At 37.3% G+C, this 24,415-nt stretch overlaps 4 protein-coding genes across 7 annotated transcripts; 3 read left to right on the top strand and 1 right to left on the bottom strand.

Moving 5' to 3' along the window:
- Positions 1-380: 380 nt before the first annotated feature.
- On the bottom strand, positions 381-3,924 carry LOC140768688 (uncharacterized). Of its 3 annotated transcripts, XR_012105800.1 has the most exons (4): positions 3,663-3,924; positions 2,223-3,019; positions 675-745; positions 387-536 (listed from the first exon to the last, which is right to left on the bottom strand). XR_012105800.1 is itself a non-coding variant. In XM_073109056.1 (3 exons), the coding sequence occupies exons 1-2, from the start codon at positions 3,805-3,807 to the stop codon at positions 2,229-2,231; spliced, it is 936 nt and encodes a 311-aa protein (XP_072965157.1). In that variant the 5' UTR covers positions 3,808-3,924; the 3' UTR covers positions 381-745; positions 2,223-2,228. The 3 variants fall into 3 exon arrangements, 2 of the variants coding, with proteins under 2 accessions (XP_072965157.1, XP_072965156.1); XM_073109056.1 differs by having other exon boundaries at positions 381-745; XM_073109055.1 differs by lacking the exons at positions 387-536; positions 675-745 and having other exon boundaries at positions 1,967-3,019.
- A 348-nt stretch (positions 3,925-4,272) lies between these two features.
- On the top strand, positions 4,273-9,274 carry LOC140769136 (actin-interacting protein 1-2-like). Its single transcript, XM_073109722.1, has 6 exons — positions 4,273-4,741; positions 5,389-5,550; positions 6,398-6,584; positions 7,330-7,755; positions 8,000-8,407; positions 8,637-9,274. The coding sequence occupies exons 1-6, from the start codon at positions 4,350-4,352 to the stop codon at positions 8,889-8,891; spliced, it is 1,830 nt and encodes a 609-aa protein (XP_072965823.1). The 5' UTR covers positions 4,273-4,349; the 3' UTR covers positions 8,892-9,274.
- A 531-nt stretch (positions 9,275-9,805) lies between these two features.
- LOC140768308 (uncharacterized) lies at positions 9,806-17,562 on the top strand. Of its 2 annotated transcripts, none has more exons than XM_073108559.1 (13): positions 9,806-10,018; positions 10,291-10,373; positions 11,136-11,193; positions 11,694-11,753; positions 13,053-13,182; positions 13,643-13,869; positions 14,292-14,384; positions 14,454-14,525; positions 14,666-14,698; positions 15,470-15,601; positions 15,915-15,971; positions 16,924-17,013; positions 17,097-17,562. In XM_073108559.1, exons 1-13 carry the CDS (start codon positions 9,905-9,907, stop codon positions 17,157-17,159), a joined length of 1,212 nt encoding a protein of 403 aa, XP_072964660.1. In that variant the 5' UTR covers positions 9,806-9,904; the 3' UTR covers positions 17,160-17,562. The 2 variants fall into 2 exon arrangements, with proteins under 2 accessions (XP_072964660.1, XP_072964659.1); XM_073108558.1 differs by having other exon boundaries at positions 9,808-10,018; positions 15,461-15,601.
- Positions 17,563-19,987: 2,425 nt separating this feature from the next.
- LOC140768622 (multicopper oxidase LPR1 homolog 2-like) lies at positions 19,988-23,717 on the top strand. The gene is made up of 3 exons (XM_073108964.1): positions 19,988-20,245; positions 21,099-22,547; positions 23,433-23,717. Exons 1-3 carry the CDS (start codon positions 20,042-20,044, stop codon positions 23,484-23,486), a joined length of 1,707 nt encoding a protein of 568 aa, XP_072965065.1. The 5' UTR covers positions 19,988-20,041; the 3' UTR covers positions 23,487-23,717.
- Positions 23,718-24,415: the final 698 nt, after the last annotated feature.

The raw sequence follows: 24,415 nt of genomic DNA on the forward strand, positions 1-24,415 counted from the left end.
TATAGAAGATGCTATCTGGCTCCTACCAAGAACACTTGTATATAAACCATAAAAGAGACATGAATAACTGAAACATGAAAAGGCATCATACAGAAGAAAGCTTCCAGATAAGAACCGTAGCTAGAGAATCTTATGGTACTAAGCATTTTGAATATAATATAGTGCAATTCTGAGTGTGACAACATGAAAGCACAGGCAGGCTCCTTCCGTGATATAGATGAAACTTCCTTCTTCCTTCCTAAAGACAAAGCAAACAATGTTTGGTGACCTCCAATCAGGTACTAATTTGACAGCACACCCCGGATTCCACAACATAAAGATCTAACATATGGCTATCGCCAGCCCGAGATTAGGACAAATAGGTCCCCAATATTTTAGATGCAAAAAGTATTATTTTGCCTTATCTGGAGAAAAGCCCTCTTGGCAGTTTATAAGAAACAATCAACAATATATTTTGCCTTTATCTCCCCTTTACACATTTATAAAACACAAAGGCATTCACAAAGAATGTTCCTTATGAATAAAATGTGGTCTTTCTGCAAATATACAAAAAAAGGATGATTTGAAAAATGCGTCAAAAAGAGAAGGTTTTCCTCAATAAAACTAAAACAGAAGCCGTGATATGAAAAATAATGAAAAAAAGGAATAAGATGGAACTGAAGGGTTTAACATACATTCTCTTGCATGCACTTCATGTTCTTGTCATTTTTTTCTTTCTCAATACATCGAGGACAAGTGCACCAACCTGAAATAAATAATTAAACATATGATTGATTATGTATATGATAGATGTACCAACCAGGGTTGAAGGGTTTAACAACTGAGTTCACCTGAAGAAACTACTGACCCAAGTATAAGTGTAAAACCAAAATTTTCTATCTACCTTCCTATTTCTATTATAATGCCTCATCATAAAAAAGTTTCTTTCCAAGACAGAATTTTCACTACTAGATCCATTGAAGAGGTGAGGCTCTGTAAATCTACTCCAACAAACTGATAGCATCCCTAATTCACCACATGCTTCAGATATTCAAATATTTCTTAAGGCCAAACTCAACTAATTAATCTCATTTCTTAGTTTTAATTTTTTAGAGCGTAAACTTGATTAGATATGAAAAAAATAAAAACTATTTAATTACTGAACCAACTTAGGAATCCCTGGACCAGTTCATGAGGGGTTTTTAAAGCAAACAAGACCTAAGGACTGACATCTTCAATTCTATCTGAAAATTGTGTCTCTAGTCACTATGAGTCTATGACCATCTTGCCACACCAAATCTAGTCTGCTGAAAGTATACGATACAATATTCTACTTCTTTTTTGATGCCGATGCTTTTATTAAGAGAAAGAACTACAACAACAGAAGAAGTAGATAAAAACAAGATAAAGGAGCTTCTCTCATTCTTTCACCAAAAAAAAGAAATGTCTTCTTTGGGTTTCCCTAAATTTTGCTCATTTACGTACGTTTCTAATGTTTCCACACACAACTTCTTCAATAGCTTGACCATATAGTAGAAGAAGATTAAGAATTCCAGTACAACTAGACACTGATAATATTGTTTCTCTATAAGTTGTTGAAGTTCTTTTTTCATCACATATAGATAAGAAGAGTACATATCCAACTAAGCCAAATATGAAAACTTTAGATGCAGTTTATATAAGAACATGTAGAAAAATTATAAGTAAACCAACGAGCAAAAGTGTCGAATCAATAGATGATGCCAGAGATTCTACAAATGTATTGCAAACTTTGTGAGAATATCTTCCGAGAAGGATTGGAAGTAATCGATATATCACAAACTTTATTCTATCATCTGTCATCAAGAAGAATGTATGAAAAGGATGGACGAAGCAAAAATGAAAAAAAGAAGAAGTAAAGCTTGATATGGACAAATAATAGAAGTAAATTTATTCAGTAAACAGTTTGAGACACTTCACAAATTAGTAGGAGACCATTGCCTTCCCAAGAGATAAAACAAACACTTCTATTATTCTGGAAGAATGGTTTAACTTATCATACAAAATTGATACATTTGGATCTATAAAGTATAAACAATAAACAGAGCAAGAAATCTCCTTGCTAAAAAGCTGAAAAATGAAAAGTTTCCTCTGTTTTTTTTTTCTAATACATGGAATCTCATAGCGATTATGCTGCCATGACAAGTAACATCTTAGATCAGACTTAAACCTACCTTGAACAGGAGGGATAGAAAATTTGTTACCTCCTATCAACGTCTCTCATTTTTCCTCCGTCTAGATTTTGCTTTCTGCCACTTTTTTCTTGGCACTAGTTTGCTCTTTGGCTTTAGCTTTAGCTCAGGGGTAAATTTGAAATTTGGATCCCTCATTCGTGCTTGTATATCCTTAAAGAACTGTATGTTAAGTTTTTTTGGTCCACCCTCACGTAGCTCTGCGTACTCTGGTCCTGAAACAATATTCTCAAAAGCACCAATCAAAATATCAAGATCGGTCATAACTTCAAACACATTTATACAACGCCCATCGGGCCCTTTCTTCAACTTCTTCAAAGCATTTTCTACTGCAAGCTTTCTAGCTTGCTTTCCTGGAGACAGCTCTGGAGGTTCCTTTTCAGCTTTCAACAACTCTGTGATTGTGCGATATTTAGGTGCTTCCTCAAATTCAAACAACTTGTCTATGTATGGATCACTACGCTTATGAGGGTGTGCATCAGTAGGAATATCATCATCATCATCACATTCACTACCACTCCACAGAGTTACCTCTTCATCACTCTCAGACAATATACTCCTCAACTCATCGCTGTCATCAGCATCAATAAGTTTGGCATGTTCCTTTGCCTGCCTTTTCGCTTTCTTAATCTCCTTCTGTAAATCTGTATCCTTGTCACTATCATCTTCTTCCTCCGTTTCGCTTCCAGTCCATAAGCAGTCCTCCTCATCTACTTTTTCTGCCCAGGCTTCTCTAAACTCCTGATCACCAGGTCTTCCCTTACCAAACAAGTCATAATCTGAGCGTTCACGAGCATAGGATCGTGATCCTGGAGAACAAGAAGAATAGAAATTAAACACTTGAGAAAGAAAAATCAGCATTTTGTGCTACTAAAAGAATAGGATACCATAAATAAAATGAACTTCCGCCCCTGCTGCAGCCAGTAGACTATGTAAATCTCAAGGTGTAAAAACTTTTTTTCCAAACATATTCAAAGAAATGTTGCATAAGAGTTATCGAGTAACAACTCATTTATATTCAATATGGTCACAGTAAAACAAAACACTCGAACCTGTTATACTATAATACAGATTGCTATTTGATGAAGCACATGGTTGTTACATTTGTTTGGAGAAGTCGCTGATTAGACTCACAAATCAAAAGAAAAAATAGTCCCACATATCAAGATATTACTCTTTCCATGTCCTAAGAAATCCTTTCTCCAATTGACAAATTTCAAAACCACCATGGACACTTTCCTCAGCTAACGATTTCAAAAACTTGTGATAAAATCATATAGGATTTACTTCAACACCATGTCACCCCTACATAACTTAGCACAGTTCACATACAAAAGCTAAAAATCGAACACATAGATTCACGCCAATCGGCTTAACAAGAAGTGGGTATTCTTCCTCACCTATAAAAGCTTCAACCTGAATCATTACAACGAAGAGAAAGAGAACGTATACCTTGGAAGATAGGAACCAAGTACGCCCCACTGCTTCTTCCTCCACAGTGCCCAATCGCCGACGCCAATGGAATCAAGCGAGGTCGAATGGCAAGAAGGGAAGGGAACATGGTTAGATAGCGACCAAAAGCTCGAGCCATTTCCATCCACTGCGTTCTCCCATCAAGTAGGGATTCGGGGAAGAGGAGAAGAGGGAAGAAAAAGAAGAGGGAAGCGGCGGTCGAAGAGACTGTAAGAAAGGATGGGCTGGAGAGAATTGGACCTTGGATAAGTCTATGGGCTTATCGGGCCCATTGCTAACATTGGAATATATATTATTCCAAGTAAGCTACTTTGTGGAACCAATTGGATTCCAAATTAAAATGTTAAAATAATCACAAATTTAAAATAAAAAAAAGAATGTTTACAAATAATTTTGAAAAAGAAAAGAGAGTTATAGAAAATAAATAAATAAAAAGAAGGAAAACGCCAAAAAGAAAAGAACCGGCAATGACTGTGCCTTGGTCCACAATCTATCCCTCGCCACGTGTCTAAATCTCATTCTTCTCCATCCTAGAAGCACGTTTCACCGTAATCCCCTCCATCTATCCAATCCCTCTTTCCTCCTTTTTCCCACTCAATAACTGTAATTCTCCTCCTCCGCCTCCTCCCACTCTCTACCTCTTCCTTTCTCTCCCTAGAAATTCTAATGGCGCAGCTCTCGGAGACGTACGCGTGCTCGCCAACCACGGAGCGCGGCCGCGGGATTCTTATCTCCGGCGACCCCCGGTCCAACTCGATCGCCTACTGCAACGGGCGTTCGGTGATCATCCGCCGCCTTGACGCGAATCTCGAGGCGTCAGTGTACGGGGAGCATGCATACCCGGCGACGGTGGCCCGCTTCTCCCCCAACGGCGAGTGGGTCGCCTCGGGTGACTCCTCCGGAACTGTGCGGATCTGGGGAGTGCACGGCGATCGCGCGCTCAAGAACGAGTTCCGGGTGCTCTCCGGCCGGATCGACGACCTCCAATGGTCGCCCGATGGGTTAAGGATCGTGGCGTCGGGGGACGGGAAGGGGAAGTCTCTTGTGAGAGCATTCATGTGAGCTGGATCGCTTTGGTCTCTCTTGATTGATTTGTTTGACATCTTTGGTTCTAGAATTGGCTATGATTGCTCTTAAATTTTCGTTTCTTCTGTTGGTAGAAATTTTGACAAATAATTATGTTTGCATTTATACGGGAAAGGACCCATAATAACTGACCTCAAGTAAATAGTTGGGATTAAAGATTTGATTGGTTTTTTCTTCTTCTTTATAGTAGTTATATGATCTGTTATATTCTGGATATATTTACTATAATCTAATATGATCGTTTTCGACATTACATATTATAAACTTATTATAATTTTGCATCAAAAGATACTCTACTCATTTATGGTTCTAGTCCACTTAGGGGCATCTTAAGTGTGATATGAAAATCAATTTTATTCTACAAATGCCATTATGTAGCTTTGTCAAGTGCCAAGCTTGGTATATGCAGTGTCTCGACATACACTCAAATTAAATGGGTGTCAAAACACTATTTCTCAACTTTTATTGAGAAGAAAATAGGGAAGGATCTAAGTTTTTCACTCACATTGTTTTCTCTATTTAAAAAATTAACTACAGAAGCAGTATCTAGGAATACATGAAAACAAAATGGTCCCTTATTTTTCTGACATGCTGATACTGAAGCCTTTATATCTTGCAGGTGGGATTCAGGCACTAATGTTGGTGAGTTTGATGGTCATTCAAGGAGGGTATTAAGTTGTTCTTTTAAGCCAACAAGACCATTTCGCATTGTCACATGTGGTGAAGATTTCCTTGTGAATTTCTATGAAGGACCACCATTTAAGTTCAAGCTCTCACACAGGTTATTATTACTTACAACAAGCTATGCAATGTGACTGTCAGATGCCGTTCCTTTTTCTTTTCCTGTTTTCTTTCTAGAATGCATGGTATCCCTTTTGTGGAAATTCTTATTTGTGCTTGATAATTGTTACACATGTTTCTCGATACTTCTATTTTCCCCATTGGATCATTGATATCTGGATTCATTTCACAGTTCTGATGCATATTCATTGGAAAAAATAATTCGTAATTCCATAATTTCTTCTTTGATGTTCTATGCCTATTGTTACTTTGCCACTTTTCTCAACTGTCAAGTGCATGCAACAGTTATATGATGCAACCTGATCATGAAAGTTTGATGAGTGTTAAAATGGAATGCTGCTCCAGTTACTGTATATTGCTGCTGTTTGATGTTCCTTTAATTCAGTATCGATTAGTTTTCATGTTCATTATTATTGCATGAAGCCAGCAGAGTAATATTGAAGTATCTAAAATTTAGGAGTTTAGGTGGGCCATCAAGCTTTGCAACATGTCAATAAAAGAACCATAAACATTATCTGAAGTTGCTGTTACTTCACTGGATTTCTCTCCTTCATGAATAAGTTCCTGATGGTTGTTCCTAAATTTCAGTGTAACTAGTTTAAATCCTTGTCTTTTGAGTCTTGAAGATTCTCCCTTCAACTTTTACTAATATTTAACTTGGTTATAGTATCGGCAGAAGCCCTTCATTTTGCTTTCTAATTCTTACACATATATGATTTGCAACATATGGATTATTCCAATTACTATATGGAACAATACATACACTTCATTAGAGGATGTGCATCCTTTTAATTATTATTAATTGACATGCATCCTTTAAACTGCAGGGACCACTCAAACTTTGCTAATTGTGTACGTTTTTCTCCTGATGGGCATAAGTTCATTAGTGTGAGCTCAGATCGGAAAGGCATAATATATGATGGAAAAACTGGAGAAAAGATAGGAGAGTTGTCTAGTGAAGATGGGCATAAAGGAAGCATATATGCTGTTAGCTGGAGTGCCGATAGCAAACAAGTGACTACTTATCCCTTCAGTAATCTTTTGCAATACAGAAACTCAATGTGTTTTGCTTCTGGATTTCAAACCAACAATCTGTCTTCTTCTGAAAACTTAGCATCTCATGGTGAAACTTATTTGTACTTATATGCACTGATCTGGTGAATCATTTTCTTTTAAGTTCTTGCCTAATCATATTTAATTGGTCAGATAATACTATTTCAGGTGTGTAAGTGCTAACAACTTTAAATAATCTTTTAGATTTGAAAAATATCTTGCATTCTGTTTATTTTCTTGTGAATCAAATTTGATTTCTAAGCCTTGTAAAATGTAAACCACTTTTTTGAGTGGAAACCAAAAAGATATGATGCCCTCATCTCAATCTCAATATTGATTTAAAATGTCCTTGACTATGTATAATTTGTAGCTAAGCATGCCATCAAGGAGTAGATTTTAAGTGTATCATACTTTTTGGTATGATCTCAGTGATGCTACTCAAACATTATGTCAAGTGAAGCAAATGTGCTAGAATCCGAGACTTGCTATGCTAGTGCATGACTATATAGTTAAAGTGACGAAGGTAGTTTCCTATTCTTATATCACAACAAACATTAATTTTGTGCTTGGGAACGTTAATATCTTATTATCTAATATTTAGCTCATACTTATTCTTGCCTTAATCATGCATGATTTCAGTCTTTGGTGCATTTCATTTGTGTAAACATCTTATTTGAGTCTCATCTCATATTATATGTCACCTTAGGTATTCACAGTGTCAGCTGATAAAACCGCAAAAATATGGGATATTATGGAGGATGGAAGTGGGAATGTGAAGAAAACTTTAGTTCCTCCTGGCTCAGGGGGTTTAGATGACATGCTCGTTGGTTGCCTCTGGCTGAATGATCATCTTGTCACAGTTTCTCTTGGTGGTGTGTTTAACTTGTTTTCAGCAAGTGATCCAGATAAAACACCTGTAACATTTTCTGGACATATGAAGAGCATCAGTGCTTTGTCTTGTTTTCTTCAAAGTGGGCAGAAAACCATATTATCTAGCAGCTATGATGGTGTTATTATAAAGTGGATACCAGGCTTGGGTTATGCTGGCAGGATGATGCGGAAGGATAACACTCAGATTAAATGCTTTGCTGCAGTTGAAGGAGAACTTGTCACATCAGGCTTTGACAATAAGGTGTGTGATGCAATTCTGATTGTTCCATTTTCTCTCGACTACTTTGCCAGTTATGATTTTAGCATTGTCAACATGCTATTTTTCTGAATTTTATTGTAACTTGTCCTTACCACTTTGCTGCAACTTTAGCAAGTTAATACCGGAAACACTGATAACCAGCTGCAGTTAGCAGTCACATGTACCAAAGCACCTGTGGAACATTTTGTATCTTTCTCTTGTCACTGATTTTTCTTTTCAATTATAGGTTTGGAGAGTTCCTACAAGTGGAGATCAGTGCGGAGATGCTGCATCTGTTGATGTTGGATCTCAGCCAAAAGATTTGAACCTTGCAGTTCAGACCCCTGAACTTGCCTTAATTTCTACGGACTCTGGAGTTGTCATGCTGCAGGGCCCAAAAGTAGCTTCAACAATCAAACTGGCTTATACTGTCACCGCATCAGCTATTTCTCCTGATGGAAGTGAGGCTATTATTGGTGGTCAAGATGGAAAATTGCATATATATTCAATTAATGGGGACACACTTGTGGAAGAAACAGTCCTTGAGAAGCACCGAGGTGCTATTACTGTTATATGTTACTCTCCAGACACTTCCCTGTTTGCTTCGGCAGATGCCAATCGTGAAGCTGTCGTATGGGATCGTGTAACTAAGGAGGTAAACTTTCACCCCTTATAATGAACTTACATTGTGCATCTTAAAGAATATGCTGTCATCAATCATCATAGTTTTGTTCCTTTTGGTCAATTAATATATGCTTTCAAGCAGGAAGTACGTTGCAAGAATTTAGGTACTTTTTTAATATTCTGAGCTATTTTACTGCATTTCTTAAATAACTCACGTACTGGATATAGTTACAGAATGTTTGACATTTTTATATTTTCAGGTGAAGTTAAAGAATATGTTGTATCACACTGCTCGAATAAACTGCCTTGCCTGGTCTCCGGACAGCCGTTTGATAGCAACAGGCTCCTTGGATACTTGTGTGATTGTGTATGAACTGGACAAGCCTGTGTCCAGCCGAATCACAATTAAAGGAGCTCACCTAGGAGGCGTTTATGGATTAGCTTTTGTCAACGACAACTCCTTGGTTAGCGCTGGCGAAGATGCATGTGTTCGGGTGTGGAGATTAGTGCAATAACGGCCCTTCATTTTAAAGAAGTGCAATTCGAGTTAACAGCAGCAATAAGCAGTTTGCTTATTTAGTCGTTTGCTATCAGTTTTGCTGATCAACTTTTTACTAGTTGAAGCGAAATCTAGTGGCTGGATGGATAACAGTGTGATTAGTGCGAGCTATCAGTTTCAGAAAGAAATCTATTGGGTTGACCACATGAAAGTTGTTACAGCTTATATGTAGGATGTTTTCATGGGTTTTGTTTGTTTGAGGGAAAGTATCTGATCTCCGTGGGGATTTCAAAACTGGTTGTGAGATTTGTTGATCCACATAAGTCGTCTTTCGTAGTGAAACTACTATCTCAGTTGATCTTTTCCTGAGAAAAGAAATGATTTATTTGTTGCATTACATATGCTCTGTAGCATTTCAAATCTCTCTCTTTTAGCGAGATTACTCCACACCCTACACTATATCATAATTTATGGTCCACATTCCAATTCTTGGTATTGGAGAAAGCCCGTTGGCTTAGTAACATTTGGAGCCCTGTGATTTGGATTATTCTTAAAGAAAACAATCAACCTTTTCAAACTTTATTTTGTCATTTTGTGTCACTGCACTATATCTATAAACACAGTTAATAGAAACGAAAAAATAACTTAAAGAACTTTAATTTTTGTTACATTGATATGTATCCAAACATTATTAATTCTGGATTAAAAATTTAGTAGTTATAATTTAGTCAAGAGTGTACTACATAGTGATACAAAATAAAATTTATGAGGTGAAGTAATTTTAGTCTAAAATACATAGGGGTAAATTATTTTCAACTATCTTTTTTTTCCTTTCTTTTTGAGCTATATGTTATATCAGTATACCACTAGGGTAATCGACTCAATTGATCTTAGACTATTGGAAATTCCTGCAGCCAGGGGTTTTCAGGGGATCGGCAGCGATAGGTTACTACAACCACCAGCTTTCTCGCACCTTCCCTTCGTTTCGAGTTATAAGAAGAAAGTGAGGAGAAGAACGAAGTGCGTGTAATGACTTCTGGGCGTGGGATGGATCCCGACACCGCCCTCGAGCTCGTGAGGAAGGGCTCCACCCTTCTCCTCCTCGATGTCCCCCAGTTCACCCTCGTCGGTATCGACACCCAGGTATCCCTAATCCGCCCCACCGTTCCTCTTCTCTTTTCCCCTCTACGCGATTCTCGAATGTTATGTCTCGCTGGTTGTTTAAATTATCGTTTCTCGGAAGGTTGATGGATAAAGTTTTGATCTTTAGCCTCGTCTAATGTCAATTCTCGCAAAACTGTATGAAGAAGCGACACTAATGTGGGATATGAAGAGAATACAAGTAGCCCTTGTTGGTTTTGTTATCTTTAATGTTTGGAAATTATTATGTTTATTATTATCTCATGTTCTTGCAGATGTTCTCTGTGGGGCCGAACTTTAAGGGTATAAAAATGATCCCACCCGGTCCCCATTTTGTTTATTATAGCTCCTCAAACAAGTAAGTTAGAACTCATAACTGTTTGTTTCACAATTGGTTTTTCTTTTTCTCTTCAAATAAGTGTAATCTTTTTTTGATAATTGTTCATTGAGAGCTTCTCATCTTGTCAGTTCTTTCTAGTTTCTACTATTAGAGAGCATACTATGAAATATAAACGTAGACAAAATTACTAGTTCGGGATGTGCCGAATCTTTGTCTGAACCTTTTTAAAGCTCTTCTTCACTGAAAAATCGTTTCTGTGATGCCATTTAGCACTACTATACTAAATTCCTTCCTGCACTGATCTCTTTTCAGTTTTTCATGTAATTAAGGTTACTTTCCAATAACATTGACTGTAGCCTCAAGTGTCAAAAAGGTTAGAAAGGTGTCATGTTTGGAGAACTGTTTTCTGAAGGACAAGGATCTTGACAATATATAAGTATATAGGTTAATATATATTGCAATTTGTGAGTAGTTGCATTTAAAGCTTCACGATTTTCTTCTACCTTTGTAATATGACTCTTAGTTTGCAAAACTTCTTGTGGGCTGCCTGGTGCCATGCAAGGTTCGTGTCTGACAAATAATGTTATAAACATAAGCAGAATGCATTTGAAGAGGATTGGCTTTATAGCTCATTATGAAATAATGTGCTATCTTCATGTGAAAAAAAATGGTGATGTAGGATTAGTTAAGGGATTAAGCCTATATGAATGCTTCTGTTTTTATTGTCTCAAAGTATTTGCAATCGCAGATCTAGTGCTTAATTTCCAACTACATTTACAGGGACAGAAATGAATTCGCACCAACAGTTGGCTTTTTTCTTATTACTCACCCAAATCAGGTATTTAGAGTAACCTTTCTAGCTCAAAGATATGAGCTTTTTTGAAAATATTTCCACAGCATACTTGCTAATTTGTCTGCTGGGCGATAGAACTCTTGTAGTCTTTGAGATGAACAAATTGGAAGACCTATTTAACTCTTGTGGTCTTATGCTGTAAGTAACTTCAATAATCAATCTTTTATATTCTTAATTTGTAAATTGATGTATTCTTGCAGCTAGTCCGTCAGCCGCCTATTTTCCATACTTCTATTGTATAACACTACAAGTTTGCTGGGTTATGCATATCCTCACGAGAAAGATTTAGAATGCAGAATCTCGAGGCATTAAGATTAGATAAACTGTATAATTTCGATGTCACATATAGACTACCTAAAATCTACATATTTGCTTCAAATATTGGAGGAGGGCATAACATATCATTTATCCTACAAAATTTACCCTTCTAATAAATAACAAAGTACAAAATGTGTTCATGATAAGTCATTCATACGATTCTTCAGGTAGTGGTCCGTAGGTGGCATAAGGAAGACGAAAGACTTGTCAGATTATCAGAAGATGAGGTTTGATCTAGTATCAACTTTTCTTATTTTTTGTACATGTTCTAATGATATGATGCATTTCGTGATGTCATTATTTAACTATTTGCTTACGGTTACTTGTGTTTTGTGTCTATGAATTTGCCATTACATAATTTTGTACCTACAAATCAAAATTTTCTTTTGATTCTGACAATTTAAAGAGTATTTTTCATAGATCTAGCACCAAAATGCTATATCTATATAGAATGACTCTTAAAATGATATATCTATTATTTTAGGCCTCTGACTTAATTTAGTGGGTTTCGGGCGCCTAATACTGTACCTGAATTGAACTATACGGGATCAGCACGAAGACATGTTGGTCATCATGAGAGATTCCCCTGTATCACTGGACTGGGGGAATCCCGAGTTAGTAGAGATTCTTAGATGAGTGTTCATTGCGCCTTATCAATATTGACCATCTAGCATATTATCCATAGTAATGAATCATAAGGCCTTGCTGCCAGCTGTAGACACTGGCACATTAACATATGGTTCATGTCCTTGAATGTCAATAAGGATCTGCTCCATATCATACAATGTTACTATGATCATGATAAATTTCAGTTCTGCTCAATATAGGGTCTGCTAATCCATATCTCAAAGCATATAATTACTTGCTGTAGAATGGGGCATGCTTGTTGGCCGTCAAGCACGCGCCATTATCTTAGTGGTCATCTTATGTACACAGTCCCATTCAATTGTATTATTTCTAGGTGCACATTGGGATGCATGAGATGGCAATCCATAACTAAGATTGATAATCGGATAGTTAATGGAGCTTCAGGATTGTCACTTTGGCATCAGCACTTGGTTGTCATTTGCTTGCTATCTTTAATACTCAGTTCTTGTGAAACAAGTTTTACTATTATTCATAGCTATGGGGTTCTGATGCTTCCTGTTGAACTCAATGATCAAGTAGTTCAAATAATCATAATCCTGTATGTTTTATCCTCTTGTAGACTATATAGTGCATGTCTCTAGTCAACAGTGGGTCACTCGCTGTTTAAGCAGGTTAAACAAATCTATCTACTCAACATGTCAACATGCTAAACCATAAAGTTTGCCTCACAAAATGACATGATATTATGTACATAATGAGATACTATCTGGACTTGTTGAATGGATCTTTCATTATTGTTGCTGTTAAAAGAATACCTTATCGTATTGTTGGTGCATAAATTCAGAAATTTGCTCCATGTTACAATTCAAGATGTGTGGCATCTAAATCTGTGTTCTGTTATCTATTATCATGTGATACTAAAATGAGTTTCTTCACAGGAAGACAGGTATTCTGAAGCAGCTAAACAGTTGGAGTTCGATCATCAACTTGGACCCTACGGTTTAGACCATTATGGAGAGTGGCAGCAGCTTTCTAATTATATATCACAAAGTATCATTGAACGGGTTGGTATGTGATATATGCTGAATGTCACTTTAGTCCTGTCATTGATTAGCTTGATAAAAGGAAAGAATAGATGTGGGATGGCTTGCAAAGAATGTAGGTCTAGATAGATGTAGTATGGAGCATTACATATAATAAGTGCCATTATGTTAAAACAAAAAAATGAGATAAAACACTTGTTTGCTGTAGCAATTTAGCTGTCATTCTCATGTAAGAGCTACAAAGAATCACTATAGAGATCTGCAAAGACATTTAACTAATTAACTATCTTGGGGAATGCTCATATTGAACATGCCGAAATTTTGTACTTTTGAGTTTATACAGTAAAACCATACTGTATTTTTTTATCACATTGGATTGATTTTCCTTTCCTTTCTTTGTGTTGGTTATTTTGGAGAAACACGAAAATGTCGTATGCAAGTTTCTTCTAAATATTGTTGAGAATGCTAACCGGTCATGATTTCAGAACCTGTTGGAGGAGAAATCACGATAATGGATGAGCCTGGATTGATGGATACAACTCCTAGAACAGCCATGGAAAAATGCTTGATGGAGCAGTTAAGAGAAAGCAAGTTTTCAAAGTATGCTAAGAAGGAATCACAGAGGAGAGGATGCTATTACGCTACTATTCCTCATTCTGTTAAGCATAGTACCATATCCAGCGAGGAACTTACAGCTTTGAATCTTGACAAAGTAATCTTTCCTGCATCCATAAGAATTTCACCAGAACAGAAATTTTGTAGGTTGTGTTCAGCAATCATTTTATCATCTTAGAATAGCAACAATGTGATTTGCAAAACCATCTATTCTTTTTTGAAGTTATATGTGCTCCTTTACATCATCATCTACCTTAGTGCACCTTTTCTTTTTCTTTTTTCTTTTTATCTCTTTTTTTGAAAAAAAAAAGATTTATTATGTTTTTTTTCATAAAAAGTTGAACTTGTGTTATGTAATTGATATTTCTTGAATTTGCCACATTCTTGATTTAATAGCATGCCCTAAAAGACCAGTTTTTCTTTTCATTATATGTCCTCTGATCTGACTATCTTATCAAATTTAATTTACTTGTTTAGAGTAATTGTTTCAACTGATAAGGAGACTACTTTCCTGTTTAGACAAAGTTGCTGGAAACCATTTTGATCAAAGAGTATGGAGGTGCAGAAGATCTTCTTTTGGGAGAGCTCCAATTTGCATTCATAGCATTTATGGTAATTAATTTCTCATCTTTCCAGGCTAGTAAATTACGTAATGCTTTGTTAACATTTTTTAGTATGCAGATGGGGCAATCACTTGAGGCTTTTCTACAGTGGAAAGCATTTGTTAGCCTTCTTTTCAGCTGCAGTGAGGCTGTAAGTACTGCTACTTCTTTTCAGTTGGAGATCACGGAAACCTCTAACCTTTTTAAGTCTTTAACATTGGGTTCTTATGTCACTTTTCATTATTATAATGTATTTTTCTTTTCATTTTCTGTTTTCCCCTTTTTGTGCAGCCTCTTCATACAAGGACACATCTATATACAAAGGTAACTTTTTACCTGCTTTAATTCTGTACTTGGTCAACTATATGACAAATTTTCCCATACTTAAAATTTCATCTGCTGTTTTCTTTGAATATATAATATGTTGTATCTATAAGGATGAAGGAGTTATATTTTGTGATACACCTATATTGCAGAACTCAAAAAGTAGACATGGTAGGTAATTTAGGCTATTTAGCATGAGATTGGGTACTTTATTAGCATCTGTAACACTTGTTTGTTGCCTTATATACTAAAAGTCTAAAACAAGCTGGAAAGAAAAAAAAGTCACTTGTCTAATTTGTAGATTTCCATATAAAAATTCTACAAAATACTTTATTTATGTGCACAGAATGAAGATAGTTGCTAGATGTCAAGTGAGTAGGTTGCGAAGTATGTAAGAAAGGTATCAAACCTAAAGGCTCACTAAAGCAATGAGGAAACTTCCATCAAGTCAAACAAGTATTTGAGTCTAGATTAGCCGAGTTTGCTTACTACCAGGTAAGTTGGAGGTATGGCTCCTACAAACCCATCTATACACTCGCATATGGACAAAGCTAATCAATGTCAGCATTCTGCAGATATGTAGGGCTGGAAAAAATGAAAACATTTTAATAATAGAGGATAGATAGGACTTAATTGTAACTTTTATATCTTGTTTTCACTGTGGGTGTTTTCTCTAGCTCCTCACCCCTTCCCCCCAAAGCTAAATGATATATTTGTTTGTTCATTTGTTCATGTATTTGATTGTAATATAACTCTGCACAGTTTATCAAGGTGATTTACTATCAGATAAAGCATGGCTTTCAAAAAAGTCAAAGGCACAGCAGTGGTCAGGGTATGGAAAACTCTGTATTCTTGGATGATGCATGGCTATCTAAGGACATCTTCTTGTACCACCTTTGCAAGGTAATTTTTTTGCATTGATCTTAATATTTTGGCAGAGAGGTAGAACTATTTGGTTTTGTCATATAATTGATAATAGATTGAAGTGCAGAACCTTATAATTAAAGATTAAAATGGTACAACATGGAACAGATAATTAATTATTAGTGAATAACTTTATTAGAAGTCAAATGTGCTTGAGCTTCGTTATTGCCAATATAGTTTGTCATTATTATACTAGCAAACAACTTGCAATCTCAGTATTTGTCGTTCAAGTGGTTTACTTAATATTATTGAGGAAGCTGTCTACTAACCTTTGATTGCCTTTTTTCCCCAGGATTTCTTTCCCTTGGTGTTGGAATCTCCAGTTGTGGATGGAGATCTTCTGTCATGGGTTGGAATATGCTAAAACTTTGTCTATATATTGCTCCATTAATTTAGTCTTTCTCGTTGCAGAATATTAATCATTATTCCTGTTCCTCTACAATATCCAATTCTTCTTCCATTCGAGTTTAAACTAATGTTGGTTTTTGCTGAAGTAATATGAGACTGAATAAGTAATGAGACTATATTTATTTAAGCCAAAGATATGCTTTATATTTTTGCTTGTCATGTTTTATAAATTCATTGTTTGACAAAAATTTACATTGCGTCCTTGAAGAGGATCTAAGGTAATAGTCTTTTGTTAATTTGTTTTAACAAGGAAAGAGAAGGATCATATAGTTCTCAAGGAGTATGTGAACTTGGCAATACAGTATTTGAACAAATATCTTCAGTTTCCAAAGTAGTAGGTTTCTTGGTGATCATGGCTTTGGTTGATTTAGTCTAATAGGAAGGAGAAAAGAATCACATAATTTTTAAGGATGGTGTAATCTTGGAAATAGGACCAACTTGAACAAACATCTGCAGTTTTAGATTACATTATGAATATACCATTTCCTGGAGGTAGGGGAGGAAAGAGAGCATCCTCATTTTCTTTGCAAAGGGGCCAGATATCGATGGCCTGGTAAGCACTTGCAAGAGGATTCCCCTTATCCACTATGTGTAAGGGGCTGAATATCCTTCTATAAGGCATAATTCCATTTGTTTTGATGTTGGACAAAATGTTCAATATATATGCTCGATGGTGGTGCATAGTGTAGCCAAACATTACCTTGAGCAAAAATATGTGGTCCCACATTTTCAATGCTTTGCTTTGACTGTATACAAACCCTTGGCGATCACTTCCAAAAATTTGGTGTCTAGCTTCCTTGGTGATCACTTTCAATGATTTTGGAATACTATAATTGTTGCTTTAATTACGCACAGACTTTTTTCTGTTTAATAGGCTGCTCTTTATTTTGCAGACAAGAAAATTGAAGGAACTGCTTGGAACCACATTTGGCTGGGATCTTCGGAGTGATGCAATGAATCTCATTGCTGAAGAAGATGATGAGGTTTATGTTTGTCATGCCTAATTGACTGTACCTTTTGGTATCTAATTATAATAGCTTAACATATTATATTCTCCTGACTGCAGTTCTCTCCTGTTATTGTACCTTCAAATGAAGCAAATTACGGTGAAGCCTCATCAGATTCATAATTCCTAAAAGGGCATTCAACTCTCCAGATAATGCTGTGCCGGCAAATGCTTATCCTGATAATCTACTTCACCACTCACTAAAAGTTGGAAACTGCCTCAAAATTTTACTCTGAAGTGATCCTCTCACATTGCTAGCTTGTGGCCTTTCAGCGCTGAAGTTTATTCAGAGTCATCTCAGTGTAGTACTTGAGTTCCACAAAACTAGTATCCTGATGTTGCTATTACTGGAACGGGTGGTTGTCTAGTTCAATGCTGCTTCCATGAGACACGCTCACTCTAATCAAAATCATGGAGTTCAGTCACTTGTAGCTTAAAATGTCTTGACTAACTGTAGTGCTGGGGTTTGCAAACTCCGTCTATGATCATAAACAAATTGTGAAGAAATTGACCAGATTTTGATCTCCCTGTAATTTCTATACAACTAGTTCTATTTACACTTGCCGAAATTTTGTTGTCATCTTAGGTTTTGATGGAAGAGAGATATTACCAAAATATGAGCCACACAAGCAATATACAGTCTTTGGAGTTTATTATCATGAACTACGACAGCTGATGATATGATTTGCAGCAATGACATGAGGTGGTAAACTTTTGCCACTTGAAATGATTCTCTCTACATCCTCTGATTACTACACATACAATTCATTATTATTATTATTTGAACAGGAGGCAGATCAATTGACGATAAGGTACTATGGATCTTCAAAGTTATTTGAGGTTGTTATCATCCAGCCGGACATCATCACTATCCTTTTCATGGTAGTCCCAATGTCCAATACAAACAAATGGTTGTCTCCATTAAGCATCTCTATGAATTGTGGCAGCAATCCTCCATTTTTCGTGACCATATACTTGATCAATATAAATAACTATCCATAATTGTGACATTTACCAATGCCCACTTTCTATTTAGTACTTTTGACGATTCAAATAAGACAAATGTCTCCAAAAAGAGACAGACAATAACCCTCAGATACTCCTAATGAACTCTTTATTCTCAAGCTTCTTCTTTGGTCTATAGTTGGTAATGAGGATGCTGTCTCATCTCTACTAGGTCAAAAGGTGATCTTTGCTTATCAAGTTGTTTAAGAAATATGTATGCACTTGCTATAATATCTAACTAGGATGAGATTGCTTTTAGGAAGAAATCAAGTGTATGGTTGAAAAAATCTTCCCAGTTTGTGGAAACTAATGAGCAAACGAATCATTTGAGTGCATGAGACTCCTATATATATGGGAACGGAAATATTTATATTCTCATTAATGTAAAGGTTTTCCTGGCTCAGTGTATCTCAAGAGTTGCTATTCTGACCAAGTCCAAGTAATATATATACACCTTAGAAGTGTGGATGCCAACCCTCCAGTAATACACTCGATCGAATTTCCCCACATATTAGTTTCAACTCAAAATTTTGAGACGTTTGTAGAACTTATCTTAGAATAAAGAGAGTTGCCCATGGCATGCAACCTTATTCTTATTCTTATTCCAGTAAATAAAAACAAAGAGTAATATAAATATGAAACACTTTGGAATATTGAGAGAGAGAGAGTTACCATCCAAATAGAATCATATATTTACATGACAGTGGAATCCAAAACAACTGCCAAGTCAAGCTCATAACTCACGAGTTATGGATATGTTTTGCCACCCTCCTATTAAGCAATAGAATAACTTTTGGTTGCATCTTAAGCTCATTCAACCAAGGAGTAACCCTTTCGCTAAGTCTCCTAATAAAAATAAGAATGATAGAAATAATCCAAAAGGTGTAAGGAAAAAATAACGATATATTTTAATTAACAAACTTATCATATTTTTTACATCAATCACAAATAAGCTTGTTTGATAATCTGTTAATACAATAGGTTAATCTTGAACTGTTACCTGCGACAACTATGTAAAACTAATGCCATAACTTTCATAAAAGCTAGGAATTATTAATCTAAGACGTCGTAAACTATTATTTATTTTCGCATGCACTCTTAATTTATTTTTGTACATATTAACTTCACTATATTATGGAAAACATCTCATCCCATAATATTGTTCATGAAAAACATAAAAGGACTATTTTATTCTCAACTTTTATTTCTTTCTTTCCTCTAAAATAAATAAAATGACTAATAGAAGAGATTTTTTGAATGCTAATTACTTTGTAATTATCCAAAAAAAAAAAGTAACTCTAATACAAACCTTAGGATTTAGGCAACAATCTCACAAGTATCCAAACCTAAATAACAAGATAGAGAGAGAGAAAGGTCATAGGGAACCCCAAAAATTGATTAGATTCTGGCAGATTGGCAGTTCATTGTAGGTAACAGTCTCCAACATTGTTACTCCTACAAGTGTGTTGCTATTATAATTCCAGCAAGAGAGACTACTACCTTTCCCTAGGACTCTTTCCCTCTATTATTTGAACACACCCATGACTCTTCCTGGCCCATCACTGTCAAACTCCCAGGCTGTGGAGCCCTAGGAATTAGAATATAGCCACCCTTCACCAGCTAAAGTTTGTACATTATGCGACAAAAGCCCCTGCACTTGTCCATCAACCCATCAACTTTACTTTGAACTTCTAATCAAAAAGAAGAAAAAAGATAAATAAAACTTTACTTTGGACTTTTCATTTCTTTGCCCCATCTAATAACACTTCATAATCTAATCTCACCAATACTTTAAGTCTACAAATATAATCTCAAACCCACTAATGCACACTAAGTTAAAAAAGTGACAACCACCTACTTTGTTCTCCACGCCTAAGCTTTCCACTATAAATCCCAAACACTATTTCCTCCATATATACCCTCCTCTCTCTCTCTCTCTCTCTCTCTCTCTCTCTCTCTCTCTCTCTCTCTCTCTTGTGGTCCGAGAGTGGAACCTAGAGATGGAGAAGAAACTTCTTGCTCTCTTAGTAGTAGTGTTAGTGGAAGGAGTGTTGTGTGATAGTGGAAATAACCTATTTGACCTCAACAAGCTTGAGATGTTTGTGGATGAGCTCCCTGACATGCCTAAGTTGCAAGGTTTTGGGTTTAAAAATGGCGTTCTGGTCGCCGGCAATCTCACCGTCGGGATGTACGACACCATGTGGGTGAGTTCTCTATTCCTCTCTTTTGTCTTCTTGGTGTTTAATTAGTTAATTTTCACAGCATTGTTGGATAACTTGTTCTTATTCCTTGCAACAGTTGGAATAATTTTTCGAGTTATCCAAGCATCACACAATAATAGTACATAAAAGGGAATTAGAACGTTTAGTTAAGTTTAAAATGCTGCTGTCTGTCAGAACTCAGTACCTTTTATTAATCGGAAAGCTTTGCATTTACCAAGCTACCTTTTCAAGCATCTATTCCATCGTTTATTAAGAAGTTACATCCAATTTAAAATTCTTGAGAACAATATCTTAGTTCTTTAAATCTATTAGATAAAAATAGTTCTTTTATTGCATGTACATCTCTAAAAAAAAATCCTCTTATTTGCTTACCTCTCTCAAATTTGGAAACCGATCCTATTCGAATTACTATTCTTTTGACATAGACGTTGATTTAATTACTCTATAAATGGACTGAGATTTCTATAGAACTTTTTGACGGAATAGAACGATCTATATGACGTTTTCTAAAGATATATAGACTTGTTTATTAGTTCAACGAATTGATCGACTCATTCAAGATACGTGCGTCTTGGTGGATAGGATTTAGTTTGGATGTTCTAGTTGTCTTTTAGAGTAGAGATCAACCAACTGCTGGCAAATCTAAGGCAATGTCTTGCTTAGATTTGGACCAGATCCATCGACGTACGGATTTAATGTAATCGTTCAATTTATATACTGAAAATAAATAATTCTCTTTATTTAAAATTAATCTGTCCACAAAAATTTAGCATCTTTCATTTGAACTTTGTTCATGATATTACGAATATATTTTTATTTATTTATTTATTTGTAGAAATTTCATCGCTACCTCCCGCCTACACGAGTGTTCGCCTACGGCACGTGCAAAGAGGCTGCGACAGTCCCAGGCCCCACCATCGAGGCCCTCGAGGGTGTTCCCACCTACGTGACCTGGACCAATCATCTCCCTTCTCGGCACTTCCTTCCCTGGGACACCACGTTGGCAACCGCCAAACCTATCTCCGGCGTTCCTACGGTCGTGCATCTTCACGGTGGCATACAGCCGCCGACCTCCGACGGCAACTCTCTTGCTTGGTTCACCTCCTCTTTCGCAGCCACTGGGCCCCATTTCTCCTCTCCTGTCTACTACTACCCAAATCATCAGCCTCCTGGCAATTTATGGTACCATGACCACGCCCTCGGACTCACCCGCATCAACCTCCTCGCCGGCCTCGTCGGCTCTTACCGCATCTCGAGCCTCTCCGAGCTCCCCCTCCGGCTCCCCTCGGGCCCGGAGTTCGACCGACAGCTCGTCATCTTTGACCGCGACTTCTGTTCCGACGGCTCCCTGTACCTCAACTCCACTGGCGATAACCCGTCCATCCACCCGCAGTGGCAGCCCGAGTACTTCGGCCCAGCCGTCATCGTCAACGGCAAGGCCTGGCCCTTCCTCTCCGTCCGCCGCCGCCGCTACCGCTTCCGCATAGTCAACGCTGGCAACGCCCGCTTCTACCGCCTGTCCTTCTCCAACGGCCTCAGATTCGTCCACGTATCGTCGGACTCCGTCTACCTCCCCAGTCCAGTCACGTCCAAAAGATTCCTCCTCGCCCCGTCTGAGATCGCCGACGTCATCGTTGACTTCTCGGAATCAACCACCGACGACGCCGTCCTACTAAACGACGCGCCGTTCCCGTACCCGTCCGGGGACCCCACGGACGAGCTGAGCGGAAAGGTGATGAAGTTTTCGATCCGACGGCGGAGAGAGGAGGACCCTTCCCGCTTACCCTCTCGGCTGCTTAGCTACCCGGCGCCGCACGTGCGCGATGCGGTGGCCTCGAGATTCGTGACGATGTACGAGTACGAGAGCGCCACGGGGGAGCCGACCCACTTGTACCTGAACGCCAGGTCCTTCAGCGAGCCAGCAACTGAGACTCCGAGAGAAGGGACGACTGAGATTTGGAGCGTGATCAATCTGACGGACGACAACCACCCGCTGCACATCCACTTGGGCGTATTCAAAGTGCTGGAACAGCGGGGGCTAAAGGACGCAGAGGGGTTCGAGAAGTGCATGAAGGACATCAACGACGCGATCAGATGCCACGTGGAAGATCACGCGGTTGGGCGGCGTTGGCGCGTGCCGAGGCACGAGAGGGGGTGGAAGAATGTGTTCAAGATGCAGCCCGGTGTCGTGACGAAGATCCTGGTCCGCTTCAAGCCGCTCAGGCCGGAGGAGAGGTTTCCGTTCGACGTGACGGCCGAACCGGGATACGTGTACCACTGCCACGTAAGAAAATCTTAATGCTCTCTTCTTCTTCTTCTTCCACTGCTAATTAATATAAGTTTCTTTCTTTTAACTTTCCTTGTCAATTAATTATCATAGTAAAAAGATAATTAGAAAAGAGGAAAAAAAAAACTAGAAGGTACAAATTCAACTTATGTGACATAAGAGTGTGGATGGCAGCAAGCAATGGAAAGGGATAAGATTTTGGCAGGCAAAGGTGACAGGATTCCACAACTATTCGTTTTGTTCCAAGTTATATATATAATATACATATATATATATATATATGATGGTTATAAGGGGGCAGTTGTACGTGTTCTTTTATCCTTGGGTCAGATACCGACATATCCACCTTGGTTGGATAAAACTTATCCGACACGTACATTCGACCTTTGGAGAAGTCGACTTGAGAGTGTGTGAAAACAAGAACACGACTATTCTTGGTCCACGTGTCACTCACCTTGGCCAGTAAATAAGAATTGGGTCCGATTTGCTTACACAGTGGAAGTCTTAATAACGTTTGAGTTGGGAAGGTGGAAGTCCTAGTCATCTTTGTTCATCAACATGCAGATATCATTGGGATGGCTTTTCTTCTTTCTTTTTATATATCTTGGTGGAATCATAAGTTATTCGACTAGGTAAGAGACTAGCTAGTTTTGCCCATTAGTATTAAATATTGGCATCTAGAACCCATTTGCATCCACCAAGTAGTCCAAGGAAAGCAATAAAGAAGAAGGTGATATAAAGCTGGACTTGTTTGGCGTCATGATGGATGTTCCTTTTTCTCTTTATTACTACGATGAATTATAGTATTCAAGAACTAACATTAATTATTTGTCACTGTTAACCCACATGTAATTTTTCTATTCATTTCCAAACTAAATGCAGATTCTGGATCACGAAGACAATGAGATGATGAGGCCCTTGAAGCTTTTCCATTAATGGTTGCTGCAGAGGACTCAAAGTGCAACTCAAATTTACTGCTGCTGAAGAAGACATCAGTTAACTGCAACATGCACTATAAATCTCTATTCATTAGTGTGTACCTTTTGAAGTACTAGGCCAAAGTTAGGGCAATTAAAACATGCAACTAGTGTTGTACCTAAATAAATGATAACCATCAGTTGTGACATGAATATTCTTTCAGATTAATAAAGCTTTACCGATTGTACCTTTGCTGGTGTGGTGTTAAAATGTTAGCCATTGTTAAGATTGACCTATTCATGGATTATAACTTGATGGGCCATTAAGGATATACCCTAACAGGCCTTAATTAGCCCGGCCTGAAACGTCCATGACTTCATATCTTGATAAAGAATTTTATGACATGAATATGGTACAAAATGCATTTATAAGTAGGTTAATTGATACAAATATGGTCCTATGTGTCCTATCAAAAGAAAAAGAAATTAAGCGTGGGAATATTATTTTTTTTTAAATCTCTCTTATGGTGGCTAACTTGGAAGGAGCACAACATGAAAACCTTTTAATGAAAGGCGAACACCGAGACAGGGTGTATCCAAATTATCAAATCCTTATGGTGGAAATAGAATTGTTTTTTATCCTTATTGCTGCAAAACTAGCTTCTCTTATTTAAGTCTCTCTTTTTCATCTCTATTCTTTTGGAAACTTTTTTTATTATCTTCATGAATCTTAATTGGGGTATAATCTCCTAACTTTCCTTAAAAAAAATAATAAGAAGTGATACAAAAATGTGCATCTTTTCCTTTGGCAATAAGTCATCTAGAACTCATGGAATTACGTACAAAATATGGTATACCACTAGTCATCTCCAACTGGCTACAAGTACTTCAAAAAAAAATTCTCCTCTTTGCCGACAACAAATCTTACTAAATCTAATGACAAATGTC

The sequence above is a fragment of the Typha angustifolia genome, chromosome 10 (genome assembly GCF_048772165.1).
Source record: "Typha angustifolia cultivar Huaian chromosome 10, ASM4877216v1, whole genome shotgun sequence".
NCBI classification, from domain to species: Eukaryota; Viridiplantae; Streptophyta; class Magnoliopsida; order Poales; family Typhaceae; genus Typha; species Typha angustifolia.

Coding starts and splice junctions, on each gene's coding strand:
- LOC140768622 (XM_073108964.1), top strand. CDS start 20,042: ATGGAGAAGAAACTTCTTGCTCTCTTAGTAGTAGTGTTAGTGGAAGGA. Junction 20,246..21,098: donor GGATGTACGACACCATGTGG/GTGAGTTCTCTA, acceptor ATTTATTTGTAG/AAATTTCATCGCTACCTCCC. Junction 22,548..23,432: donor GATACGTGTACCACTGCCAC/GTAAGAAAATCT, acceptor AACTAAATGCAG/ATTCTGGATCACGAAGACAA.
- LOC140768688 (XM_073109056.1), bottom strand. CDS start 3,807: ATGGAAATGGCTCGAGCTTTTGGTCGCTATCTAACCATGTTCCCTTCC. Junction 3,020..3,662: donor CTTGGTTCCTATCTTCCAAG/GTATACGTTCTC, acceptor CTTGTTCTCCAG/GATCACGATCCTATGCTCGT.
- LOC140768308 (XM_073108558.1), top strand. CDS start 9,905: ATGACTTCTGGGCGTGGGATGGATCCCGACACCGCCCTCGAGCTCGTG. Junction 11,754..13,052: donor TCAGATTATCAGAAGATGAG/GTTTGATCTAGT, acceptor GTTTCTTCACAG/GAAGACAGGTATTCTGAAGC. Junction 14,385..14,453: donor TTGCATTCATAGCATTTATG/GTAATTAATTTC, acceptor TTTAGTATGCAG/ATGGGGCAATCACTTGAGGC.
- LOC140769136 (XM_073109722.1), top strand. CDS start 4,350: ATGGCGCAGCTCTCGGAGACGTACGCGTGCTCGCCAACCACGGAGCGC. Junction 5,551..6,397: donor AAGTTCAAGCTCTCACACAG/GTTATTATTACT, acceptor TTTAAACTGCAG/GGACCACTCAAACTTTGCTA. Junction 8,408..8,636: donor GGGATCGTGTAACTAAGGAG/GTAAACTTTCAC, acceptor TTATATTTTCAG/GTGAAGTTAAAGAATATGTT.